Genomic DNA, 13330 nt, shown 5'->3' on the forward strand with positions numbered 1-13330 from the left:
TCTCTCTCTCTCTAAAATGGTATAACTGCCTTCATTTTGCCGCACCCCAGGGAGAGTAGCTGCTGCCTTGGGGATCCATAATAAATACAAAAATCTCTCTCAGTCCAGAGGTACAGGGCACAAGGACAGACACACCAGGTTAGCAGCGTAGAAACATATCTGCATCAGCACCACACAGTCTCCTCTGTTCAAATATATAGACGACGAGCTGATGTAGGCCAGGTCATAGTTCACCAGAGTCAAAGGTCGCCCGCAGTGCTTGTCGCTCAGGGCAACCAGGGCCCGCGCCATGCAGTACTTGGCGCTGCAGCTGAAGGCCGTCACCGACCGCACAGTGGAGAAGTGCATCAGGAAACACGGGTCGTCCTACAGGGGGGTGGGGAAAGAAGAGAGGTGAGGTCATCAAAGGGGGACTAGAAGAAGAGGGTGTGACACAGCAAAGGTTGCAATGGAACACCTGTTCACCATGCAGTGAGGACAGAATCATGGCAGCCCCTAGAGTCAACACTTAAATGTAAACAATGATGTCATGCAAAATGTGAGAATGATGTTCCTTACCACGTCCGGATCCCGGCCGTCCAGCAGGGTGAGGTCCTGCAGGAGCCAGACTTCCGTCCTCAGGTAGGAGTCCTCCAAGCAGGAACTCAGGCAAAACTGAGACTTCAGCTTCTTTTTCGATCCGGAATTCTGGGATTTCTGGGAATTCTGCAACTTGTTTGATCCAGAATACAGTGATTTCTGAGATCTCACCACACACAGCTGCACCTCTTTGGTCTTGGTCACTGTGGACCAGAGGACAACGATTATGTTTTCGGAAAGGAAAAGTCAAGCAGTTTTCTCAAGCAAAAATTAATGTCGTCTTTTCCCAATAGGGGACAAAATGCATTGTTCCAATAGGGGACAAAATGCATTGTTCCAATAGGGGACAAAATGCATTGTTCCAATAGGGGACAAAATGCATTGTTCCAATAGGGGACAAAATGCATTGTTCCAAAAGGGGACAAAATGCATTGTTCCAATAGGGGACAAAATGCATTGTTCCAATAGGGGACAAAATGCATTGTTCCAATAGGGGACAAAATGCATTGTTCCAATAGGGGACAAAATGCATTGTTCCAAAAGGGGACAAAATGCATTGTTCCAATAGGGGACTAAATGCATTGTTCCAATAGGGGACAAAATGCATTGTTCCAATAGGGGACAAAATGCATTGTTCCAATAGGGGACAAAATGCATTTTCCCAATAGGGGACAAAATGCATTGTTCCAATAGGGGACAAAATGCATCGTTCCAATAGGGGACAAAATGCATTGTTCCAATAGGGGACAAAATGCATTGTTCCAATAGGGATACCGTTTTCCCGAGGACAACGGATGTTATGCAGCATTGGAAATTCAATTAGCGAGTAACACTCCTCTTTTGGTGACGTTCACGGACTGAATCCACTTACAAACTATTAAAGCCTATTTTACAGTGCAGATGTAGTGTGTTATATGACCCTAGTAACCTCCTCATCAACAGACTTCCCCGAGGTCTTTGATAAAAACCCATCAATCATTAAAAAAGAACAAGCAGATCTAAAACAGATTACACAGAAACATCGTCATCTCTGCGTCAGAGACGAAAGGAAAGTAAGAACGGAAGAAAACGGAAGAAAAACCACAGGGGGGGAAAAACACAGAACATCATTTAGAAAGAGAATTGGTCCCACGTGGGGATTGAACCCACAACCCCGGCGTTACAAGCATCCTGCTCTACCCACTGAGCCACACGGGACCATCAATCCAGCATTACAAAGGAGAAAAACCACACGGAAACAGACAGAACATCATTTAGACAGAGAAATAGAAGGAGAGAATCGTACAAAATAAAAAATAAAGCAAGAAGATTGAATAAATAAATGAACAATAAAACCAAACAAATGAAACAGACAAGGCTGATTTTTACCGTAAACGCAGAGAAAATGTCTTCCCGGTGTTGCTTCATGTATCTCTATAAACTTCTGTAGTTTCTGTCCTTCAGGTCTAAACAACATTCTCTGCATCTCCTTCCTCAGTAGGGACGACATCTCAACACACAGGGATGGACGGGCTGGGACAGAGGACGAGAGGAAGAGAGCAACAGAGGAGGAAAGCTACAGAGGAGGAGAGAGGGATACTGGGACAGGGGAGGACAGAGGAGGAGAGGAGGAGAGATGGATACTGGGCCAGAGGAGGAGAGAGGGATACTGGGACAGAGGAGGAGAGAGGGATACTGGGACAGAGGAGGAGAGGAAGAGAGAGGGATGGACAGGCTGGGACAGAGGAGGAGAGCAACAGAGTGGAACAGAGGAGGAGAGCAACAGAGTGGAACAGAGGAGGAGAGCAACAGAGGAGGAGAGAGGGATACTGGGACAGAGGAGGAGAGAGGGATACTGGGACAGAGGAGGACAGAGGAGGAGAGAGGGATACTGGGACAGAGGAGGACAGAGGAGGAGAGAGGGATACTGGGACAGAGGAGGAGAGAGGGATACTGGGACAGAGGAGGACAGAGGGGGAGAGAGGGATACTGGGACAGAGGAGGAGAGAGGGATACTGGGACAGAGGGGGAGAGAGGGATACTGGGACAGAGGAGGACAGAGGGATACTGGGACAGAGGAGGACAGAGGGATACTGGGACAGAGGAAGAGAGGAGGAGAGAGACAGACTGGGACAGAGGAGGAGAGAGACAGACTGGAACAGAGGAAGAGAAGAGAGGGATATGGGGATGGGGATGGGGAGAAGAGAGGGATATGGGGATGGGGAGGAAAGTGATGCAACAGGAGAAGACAGACAGAAAAGAGAAAACCACTCTCAACAGGAGGGGAAGTAGGAGGTTGGAGAGAGTCTATAAAACCTGGAAAGTGGCGGTGAGTGTGTGTGTGTGTGTGTGTGTGTGTGTGTGCGCGCGCTCGCTTGACATACCCTCACTCTCTATCTATGTCTATCTCTCTTTCTCTCTCTCTCATACACACACACACACACACACACACACACACACACACACACACACACACACACACACACACACACACACACACACACACACACACACACACACACAGTGCAGCAGTTATGGATGAGCCATGTATCCATCGACCATAATGATATCAGATTATTACTTCTCTTCACTGCAATCGCCCTCAGAGGGACCAGAGAGAGCCAGCCAGCAATCAGACACAGGATGCTTCCCTCCATAGTGCACTACATTTGACTAGGGCCCATAGGGAATAGGGAGCCATTTGGGACCCTCAGATCCTCCCATCGATCGGCCCTATTAAACCTCTACTATTAAAGTCCATTATGACAGTCTGAAGTGACCAGGCTGGGTGTCTCTCTCTCTCTCTCACACACACACACACACACACACACACACACACACACACACACACATACACACACACACACACACATACACACATACACACACACACACACACACACACATACACACACACACACACACACACACACACACACACAGACCATTCAGGTCCATTATAACAGTCTGAAGGGACCAGGCTGGGTGTCTCTCTCTCTCTCTCTCTCACACACACACACACACACACACACACACACACACACACACACACACACACACACACACACACACACACACACACACAGACCATTCAAGTCCATTATAACAGTCTGAAGGGACCAGGCTGGATGTCTCTCTCTCTCTCTCTCACACACACACACACACACACACACACACACACACACACACACACACACACACACACACACACACACACACACAGACCATTCAGGTCCATTATAACAGTCTGAAGGGACCAGGCTGGGTGTCTCTCTCTCTCTCTCTCACACACACACACACACACACACACACACACACACACACACACACACACACACACACACACACACACACACACACACACACAGACCATTCAAGTCCATTATAACAGTCTGAAGGGACCAGGCTGGATGTCTCTCTCTCTCTCTCTCTCTCTCTCACACACACACACACACACACACACACACACACACACACACACACACACACACACACACACACACACACACACACAGACCATTCAGGTCCATTATAACAGTCTGAAGGGACCAGGCTGGGTGTCTCTCTCTCTCTCTCTCACACACACACACACACACACACACACACACACACACACACACACACACACACACACAGACCATTCAGGTCCATTATAACAGTCTGAAGGGACCAGGCTGGGTGTCTCTCTCTCTCACACACACACACACACACACACACACACACACACACACACACACACACACACACACACACACACACACACACACACACACACACACACACACACAGACCATTCAAGTCCATTATAACAGTCTGAAGGGACCAGGCTGGATGTCTCTCTCTCTCTCTCTCTCACACACACACACACACACACACACACACACACACACACACACACACACACACACACACACACACACACACACACACACACACACACACACACAGACCATTCAGGTCCATTATAACAGTCTGAAGGGACCAGGCGGCTCCACCATGGATCCTGGCATCTGCCTCCATGTGGATCATCATGTTCCATTAGATTGGAGTTCTACTGACATGTATAATAGAGAGAGACACAAGTAGAAGGCAGAATCACACACACACACCCTCTCTCTTTCTCCCTGCTCTCTCTCTCTCACACACACACCCTCTCTCTCTCTCCCTGCTCTCACACACACACACCCTCTCTCTCTCTCCCTGCTCCCTCTCTCACACACACACACCCTCTCTCACACACACACACAGTGGTTGCCATATAATGTGGCACTGTGCTCTGTCTGAATTAAAGTAGTTTGTTGTTGTGGGGGGACGTCTCACAAACAACACACACACACACACACACACAAACAACACACACACACACACACACACACACACACCATTATGCAACAAGCTCTCAGTCTCACATCAGAATTAGACGTTTATCCGTGTTTCTCAAATCTCAAATTCCGAAGTTGTTCCAAACAGAATGTATTAAGGTTAGGCATTAACTCTGAATGGTTAAGGTAAGGGTTAAGGTTAGGCATTAATTCTGAATGGTTAAGGTAAGGGTTAAGGTTAGGCATTAACTCTGAATGGTTAAGGTAAGGGTTAAGGTTAGTCATTAACTCTGAATGGTTAAGGTAAGGGTTAAGGTTAGTCATTAACTCTAACTGGTTAAGGTAAGGGTTAAGGTTAGTCATTAACTCTAACTGGTTAAGGTAATGGTTAAGGTTAGTCATTAACTCTGAATGGTTAAGGATAAGGGTTAAGGTTTGGGATAGGCTTTAAACAAAATATCAAAAACAACTTTCTGTGGCTGGATTCAACCATGCAACCTTTAGAACCAAAGTCAGATGTTGACGTCAAACTTAACCACTTAATGCCTTAACTGAACCCTAACCGTACAAATGTGGAGCGAATACCTAAACTTAACCTTAAACACTTAGACATTTGACATTTGGAACAACTTTGAAATTTGACATTTGAGAGACATGGGTGAACGTCTAATTCTGCCGTGAGACTGTGAGAGCTGGTTGAGTAGGGCGTCTCCGTGACATCAGGGGGGCGTCTCCGTGACGACAGCGGGGCGTCTCCGTGACGACAGCGGGGCGTCTCCGTGACGACAGCGGGGCGTCTCCGTGACGACAGCGGGGCGTCTCCGTGACGACAGCGGGGCGTCTCCGTGACGTCAGGGGGGTGTCTCCGTGACGTCAGGGGGACGTCAGCGGGGCGTCTACGTGACGACAGCGGGGCGTCTCCGTGACGATAGCGGGACGTCTCCGTGACGACAGCGGGACGTCTCCGTGACGACAGCGGGGCGTCTCCGTGACGTCAGGGGGACGTCAGCGGGGCGTCTCCGTGACGACAGCGGGGGGTCTCCGTGACGACAGTGGGGTGTCTCCGTGACGACAGCGGGACGTCTCCGTGACGACAGCGGGGCGTCTCCGTGACAACAGCATGGTGTCTATGGTCTATCAGTTCCAGTTCATCATGTGTCATTCTGTCATTGGCTGTTCAGACAGAACACATCAGACTGGAGGGGAAAAAGAAACTCAAAATTATGATTTGATTTATGTGTGTGTGTGTGTGTGTGTGTGTGTGTGTGTGTAGTGTGTGTGTGTGTGTGTGTGTGTGTAGTGTGTGTGTAGTGTGTGTGTGTGTGTGTGTGTGTAGTGTGTGTGTGTGTGTAGTGTGTGTGTGTGTGTGTGTGTGTGTGTGTGTGTGTGTGTGTGTGTGTGTGTGTAGTGTGTGTGTGTGTGTGTGTGTGTAGTGCGTGTGTGTGTAGTGTGTGTGTGTGTAGTGTGTGTGTGTGTGTAGTGTGTGTGTAGTGTGTGTGTATAGTGTGTGTAGTGTATGTGTATAGTGTGTGTGGGTGTGTGTGTATAGTGTGTGTGGGTGTGTGTGTGTGTGTGTAGTGTGTGTGTGTAGTGTGTGTGTATAGTGTGTGTGTGTGTGTGTGTGTGTGTGTGTAGTGTGTGTGTGTGTGTGTAGTGATGATTAGATTTGACACATTTGTGTAAACAGAGAGGAATCGGGCTTCAGCTAAGTGCTTTTGGATTCATGTTGTTGTTGGTGGTAGTTTTTGTGGTCATTTTCTGGAAAGGCTCTTTAGAACTGAAATGGAAAGGAGGGAGGGAGGGAGGGGCAGAGGAGGGGAGGGAGCGTGGGTGGGAGGGGCAGAGGAGGGGAGGGAGGGAGGGAGGGAGGGAGGGAGGGAGGGAGGCAGAGGAGGGGAGGGTGAGAGGGAGGGAGGGGAGGAGGGAGGGTGAGAGGGAGGGAGGGTGGGAGGGGCAGAGGAGGGGAGGGAGGGAGGGGATATGTTGAATCTCATGAATAACACATGAAGGGTGTATCTTAAATGGTACCTAGGCGTCCATGTATATCTCACTAGGTCAGGATATTAAACCTCCTCCATGTATATCTCACTGACCTAGTGAGGTTTAATATCCTGACCTAGTGAGATATACATGGAGGAGGTTTAATATCCTGACCTAGTGAGATATACATGGAGGTTTAATATCCTGACCTAGTGAGATATACATGGAGGAGGTTTAATATCCTGACCTAGTGATATACACATGGAGGAGGTTTAATATCCTGACCTAGTGAGATATACATGGAGGAGGTTTAATATCCTGACCTAGTGAGATATACATGGAGGTTTAATATCCTGACCTAGTGAGATATACATGGAGGAGGTTTAATATCCTGACCTAGTGAGATATACATGGAGGAGGTTTAATATCCTGACCTAGTGAGATATACATGGAGGTTTAATATCCTGACCTAGTGAGATATACACGGAGGAGGTTTAATATCCTGACCTAGTGAGATATACACGGAGGAGGTTTAATATCCTGACCTAGTGAGAGATACATGGACGAGGTTTAATATCCTGACCTAGTGAGATATACATGGAGGAGGTTTAATATCCTGACCTAGTGAGATATACATGGAGGTTTAATATCCTGACCTAGTGAGATATACATGGAGGTTTAATATCCTGACCTAGTGAGATACACATGGAGGAAGTTTAATATCCTGACCTAGTGAGATATACATGGAGGAGGTTTAATATCCTGACCTAGTGAGAGATACATGGACGAGGTTTAATATCCTGACCTAGTGAGATATACATGGAGGAGGTTTAATACCCTGACCTAGTGAGATATACATGGAGGAGGTTTAATATCCTGACCTAGTGAGATATACATGGAGGAGGTTTAATATCCTGACCTAGTGAGATATACATGGAGGAGGTTTAATATCCTGACCTAGTGAGATATACATGGAGGAGGTTTAATATCCTGACCTAGTGAGATATACATGGAGGAGGTTTAATATCCTGACCTAGTGAGATATACATGGAGGAGGTTTAATATCCTGACCTAGTGAGATATACATGGAGGAGGTTTAATATCCTGACCTAGTGAGATATACATGGAGGTTTAATGTCCTGACCTAGTGAGATATACATGGAGGAGGTTTAATATCCTGACCTAGTGAGATATACATGGAGGAGGTTTAATACCCTGACCTAGTGAGATATACATGGAGGTTTAATATCCTGACCTAGTGAGATATACATGGAGGAGGTTTAATATCCTGACCTAGTGAGACATTTACACTATATATACAGCAGTATGTGGACACCCCTTCATACACTATATATACAGCAGTATGTGGACACCCCTTCATACACTATATATACAGCAGTATGTGGACACCCCTTCATACACTATATATACAGCAGTATGTGGACACCCCTTCATACACTATATATACAGCAGTATGTGGACACCCCTTCATACACTATATATACAGCAGTATGTGGACACCCCTTCATACACTATATATACAGCAGAATGTGGACACCCCTTCATACACTATATATACAGCAGTATGTGGACACCCCTTCATACACTATATATACAGCAGTATGTGGACACCCCTTCATACACTATATATACAGCAGTATGAGGACACCCCTTCATACACTATATATACAGCAGTATGAGGACACCCCTTCATACACTATATATACAGCAGAATGTGGACACCCCTTCATACACTATATATACAGCAGTATGTGGACACCCCTTCATACACTATATATACAGCACTATGTGGACACCCCTTCATACACTATATATACAGCACTATGTGGACACCCCTTCATACACTATATATACAGCACTATGTGGACACCCCTTCATACACTATATATACAGCAGTATGAGGACACCCCTTCATACTCTATATATACAGCAGTATGTGGACACCCCTTCATACTCTATATATACAGCAGTATGTGGACACCCCTTCATACACTATATATACAGCAGTATGTGGACACCCCTTCATACACTATATATACAGCAGTATGTGGACACCCCTTCATATACTATATATACAGCAGTATGTGGACACCCCTTCATACACTATATATACAGCAGTATGTGGACACCCCTTCATACACTATATATACAGCAGTATGTGGACACCCCTTCATTCACTATATATACAGCAGTATGTGGACACCCCTTCATACACTATATATACAGCAGTATGTGGACACCCCTTCATACACTATATATACAGCAGTATGTGGACACCCCTTCATACACTATATATACAGCAGTATGTGGACACCCCTTCATACACAGCAGTATGTGGACACCCCTTCATACACTATATACACAGCAGTATGTGGACACCCCTTCAAATTAGTAGATTTGACTATATCTGTCACACCCGCAGTAGAATGGCCTTACTGAAGAGCTCAGTGACTTTCAACGTGGCATCGTCATAGGATGCTACCTTTCCAACAAGTCAGTTTTGTAAAATGTCTGCTCTGCTAGAGCTGCCCCGGTCAACTGTAAGTGCTGTTATTGTGAAGTGGAAACGTCTAGGAGCAACAACGGCTCAGCCGCGAAGTGGTAGGCCACACGAGCTCACAGAACGGGACCGCCGAGGTGCTGAAGCCCTTTAGCACGTAAAAATCGTCTGTCCTCGGTTGCAACATTCGCTACCGAGTTCCAAACTGCCTCTGGAAACAACGATCAGTACAGGAACTGTTCGTCGGGAGGCTTCATGAAATGGGTTTCCATGTCCGAGCAGCCGCACACAAGCCTAAAATCATCATGTGAAATGCCAAGCGTCAACTGGAGTGGTGTAAAGCTCGCCGCCATTCGTCTCTGGAGCAGTGGAAACGCGTTCTCTGGAGTGATGAATCACGTTTCACCATCTGGCAGTACGACGGATAAATCTGGGTTTGGCGGATACCAGGAGAATGCTACTTGCTCCAATGCATAGTGCCAACTGTAAAGTTTGGTGGAGGAGGAATAATGGACTGGGTCTGTTTTTTTCATGGTTCGGGCCCCTTAGTTCCAGTGAAGGGAAATCTTAACGCTACAGCATACAATGACTTTCTAGAAGATTCTGTGCTTCGAACTTTGTGGCAACAGTTTGGGGAAGGCCCTTTCCTGTTTCAGCATGACAATGCCCTCATGCACAAAGCGAGGTCCATACAGAAAGGGTTTGTCATGATCGGTGTGGAAGAACTTGACTGGCCTGCACAGAGCCCTGACCTCAACCCCATCGAACACCCTTGGGATGAATTGGAACACCGACTGCGAGCCAGACCTAATCGCCCAACATCAGTGCTCAACCTCACTAATGCTCTTGTGGCTGAATGGAAGCAAGTCCCCGCAGCAATGTTCCAACATCTAGTGGAAAGCCTTCCCAGAAGAGTGGAGGCTGTTATAGCAGCAAAGGGGGGACCAACTCTATATTAATACCCATGATTCTGGAATGAGGTGTTTGACGAGCAGGTGTCCACATACTTTTGGTCATGTAGTGTATATACAGTATACTCACAAAATATATATGGGGGATTGGAAATGATGCAGACAATTACATTGAAGGAAACCACAATATATCTGCAATATTAAAGCTGAACTACTCCCTAAAACATAGAAAGAGCCTCAAAATGATGATTTGATTTATGTGTGTGTGTGCGCATGTGTGTGTGTAGTGTGTGAGTGTGTGTGTGTGTGTGTGTGTGTGTGTGTGTGTGTGTGTGTGTGTGTGTGTGTGTGTGTGTGTGTGTGTGTGTGTGTGTGTGTGTGTGTGTGTGTGTGTGTGTGTGTAATGATTAGATTTGACACATTTGTGTAAACAGAGAGGAATCGTGCTTCAGCTAAGTGCTTTTGGGTTCATGTTGTTGGTGGTGGTTTTTTGTGGTCATTTTCTGGAAAGGCTCTTTAGAACTGAAATGGAAAGGAGGGAGGGAGGGAGGGAGGCATGGAGGGAGGGAGGGGGGAGGGAAGGGGAGGGACGGAGGGGCAGAGGAGGGGAGGGAGGGTGGGTGGGAGGGGCAGAGGAGGGGAGGGAGTGAGTGAGTGAGGGAGGGAGCGAGGGAGGGAGGGAGGGAGGGAGGGAGGGAGGGGGGAGGGAGGTGAGGGAGGGAGGGAGGGAGGGAGGGAGGAGGGAGGGAGGGAGGGAGGGAGGAAGAGAGGGAGGGAGGGAGTGAGTGAGTGAGTGAGTGAGTGAGTGAGTGAGTGAGTGAGTGAGTGAGTGAGTGAGTGAGTGAGGGAGGGAGGGAGGGAGGGAGGGAGGGAGGGGATATGTTGAATCTCATGAATAACACATGAAGCCTATATCCCAAATGGGAGCCTCTCTATTCTCTATATCTAGCCCTTAACCCTTAACCAACATTCTCTATATAAAATACAACAGTGAAATGCTACTTACAAGCCCTTAACCAACAATGAAGTTGAGAAAATACACACAAAAAAAGTATATAGTGAACTACTAGTGACCAGAGCCCTATTCCCTATATAGTGAACTACTAGTGACCAGAGCCCTATTCCCTATATAGTGAACTACTAGTGACCAGAGCCCTATTCCCTATATAGTGAACTACTAGTGACCAGAGCCCTATTCCCTATATAGTGAACTACTAGTGACCAGAGCCCTATTCCCTATATAGTGAACTACTAGTGACCAGAGCCCTATTCTCTATATAGTGAACTACTAGTGACCAGAGCCCTATTCCCTATATAGTGAACTACTAGTGACCAGAGCCCTATTCCCTATATAGTGAACTACTAGTGACCAGAGCCCTATTCCCTATGTAGTGAACTACTAGTGACCAGAGCCCTATTCCCTATATAGTGAACTACTAGTGACCAGAGCCCTATTCCCTATATAGTGAGCTACTAGTGACCAGAGCCCTATTCCCTATATAGTGAACTACTAGTGACCAGAGCCTATTCCCTATATAGTGAACTACTAGTGACCAGAGCCCTATTCCCTATATAGTGAACTACTAGTGACCAGAGCCCTATTCCCTATATAGTGAACTACTAGTGACCAGAGCCATATTCCCTATATAGTGAACTACTAGTGACCAGGGCCCTATTCCCTATATAGTGCACTACTAGTGACCAGAGCCCTATTCCCTATATAGTGAACTACTAGTGACCAGAGCCCTATTCCCTATATAGTGAACTACTAGTGACCAGAGCCCTATTCCCTATATAGTGAGCTACTAGTGACCAGAGCCCTATTCCCTATATAGTGAACTACTAGTGACCAGAGCCCTATTCCCTATATAGTGAACTACTAGTGACCAGAGCCCTATTCCCTATATAGTGAACTACTAGTGAACTACTAGTGACCAGAGCCCTATTCCCTATATAGTGAACTACTAGTGACCAGGGCCCTATTCCCTATATAGTGAACTACTAGTAACCAGAGCCCTATTCCCTATATAGTGAACTACTAGTGTCCAGAGCCCTATTCCCTATATAGTGAACTACTAGTAACCAGAGCCCTATTCCCTATATAGTGCACTACTAGTGACCAGAGTCCTATTCCCTATATAGTGCACTACTAGTGACCAGAGTCCTATTCCCTATATAGTGAACTACTAGTGACCAGAGCCCTATTCCCTATATAGTGCACTACTAGTGACCAGAGCCCTATTCCCTATATAGTGAACTACTAGTGACCAGAGCCCTATTCCCTATATAGTGAACTACTAGTGACCAGAGCCCTATTCCCTATATAGTGCACTACTAGTGACCAGAGCCCTATTCCCTATATAGTGAACTACTAGTGACCAGAGCCCTATTCCCTATATAGTGAACTACTAGTGACCAGAGCCCTATTCCCTAATAATAATCTCATCATTCAGGCTACCCACACATCCTACCTGCACAGCTGGAGCGCACTGCCAAGACCAGAATAGGCACATTTGCTATTTAACACAACCATTTTTTTTGTGACAAAACTGTCGATAGAGTTGAAAATGCCATGGAAACGCATTTAACTTTAAAAAAATATATATTTGGCACATACATTTTAGCGAATGTAAACACAGACGCTGGGAGACGAGAAGCAAGTACGTGGTGTGGATTTAATAATACATAAACATGAAAACAAACCAGGAACAACGTCTGGACATAAGAACAGGAAGATAACAACAAGGGAGAGAACCTGAGGGAGAGATGGGTAGAGGGATGGACGTCATAGAAGAGATGCAGGTCCAGGGGAGTCTCATGAGGCGCAGGTGCGCGGGAACCATGGTGACAGGTGCGCGCAATAATCACCTCACTGGCGACAACGAGCGAGACTAAACGTGACAGTGGAAAAAGTACATTTTTGTGTGCCTTACGTCATCACGCACTCATTTTTTTTTATCTGCAACGAGTCAGTTAGGTGGAAACACAGCGACCGTGGGGAAAATGCGCGTATTTTCTCTATGCGGATTCTAGAATAT

At 46.6% G+C, this 13330-nt stretch overlaps 1 protein-coding gene across 1 annotated transcript; it reads right to left on the reverse strand.

Moving 5' to 3' along the window:
• Window positions 1–69: 69 nt before the first annotated feature.
• Window positions 70–2142, reverse strand: si:dkey-245p14.4 (uncharacterized protein LOC563576 homolog). The gene is made up of 3 exons (XM_038982495.1): window positions 1948–2142; window positions 559–782; window positions 70–366 (listed from the first exon to the last, which is right to left on the reverse strand). The coding sequence occupies exons 1-3, from the start codon at window positions 2066–2068 to the stop codon at window positions 100–102; spliced, it is 612 nt and encodes a 203-aa protein (XP_038838423.1). The 5' UTR covers window positions 2069–2142; the 3' UTR covers window positions 70–99.
• Window positions 2143–13330: the final 11188 nt, after the last annotated feature.

Source organism: Salvelinus namaycush, unplaced genomic scaffold (genome assembly GCF_016432855.1).
Source record: "Salvelinus namaycush isolate Seneca unplaced genomic scaffold, SaNama_1.0 Scaffold119, whole genome shotgun sequence".
In the NCBI taxonomy this organism is placed as follows: Eukaryota; Metazoa; Chordata; class Actinopteri; order Salmoniformes; family Salmonidae; genus Salvelinus; species Salvelinus namaycush.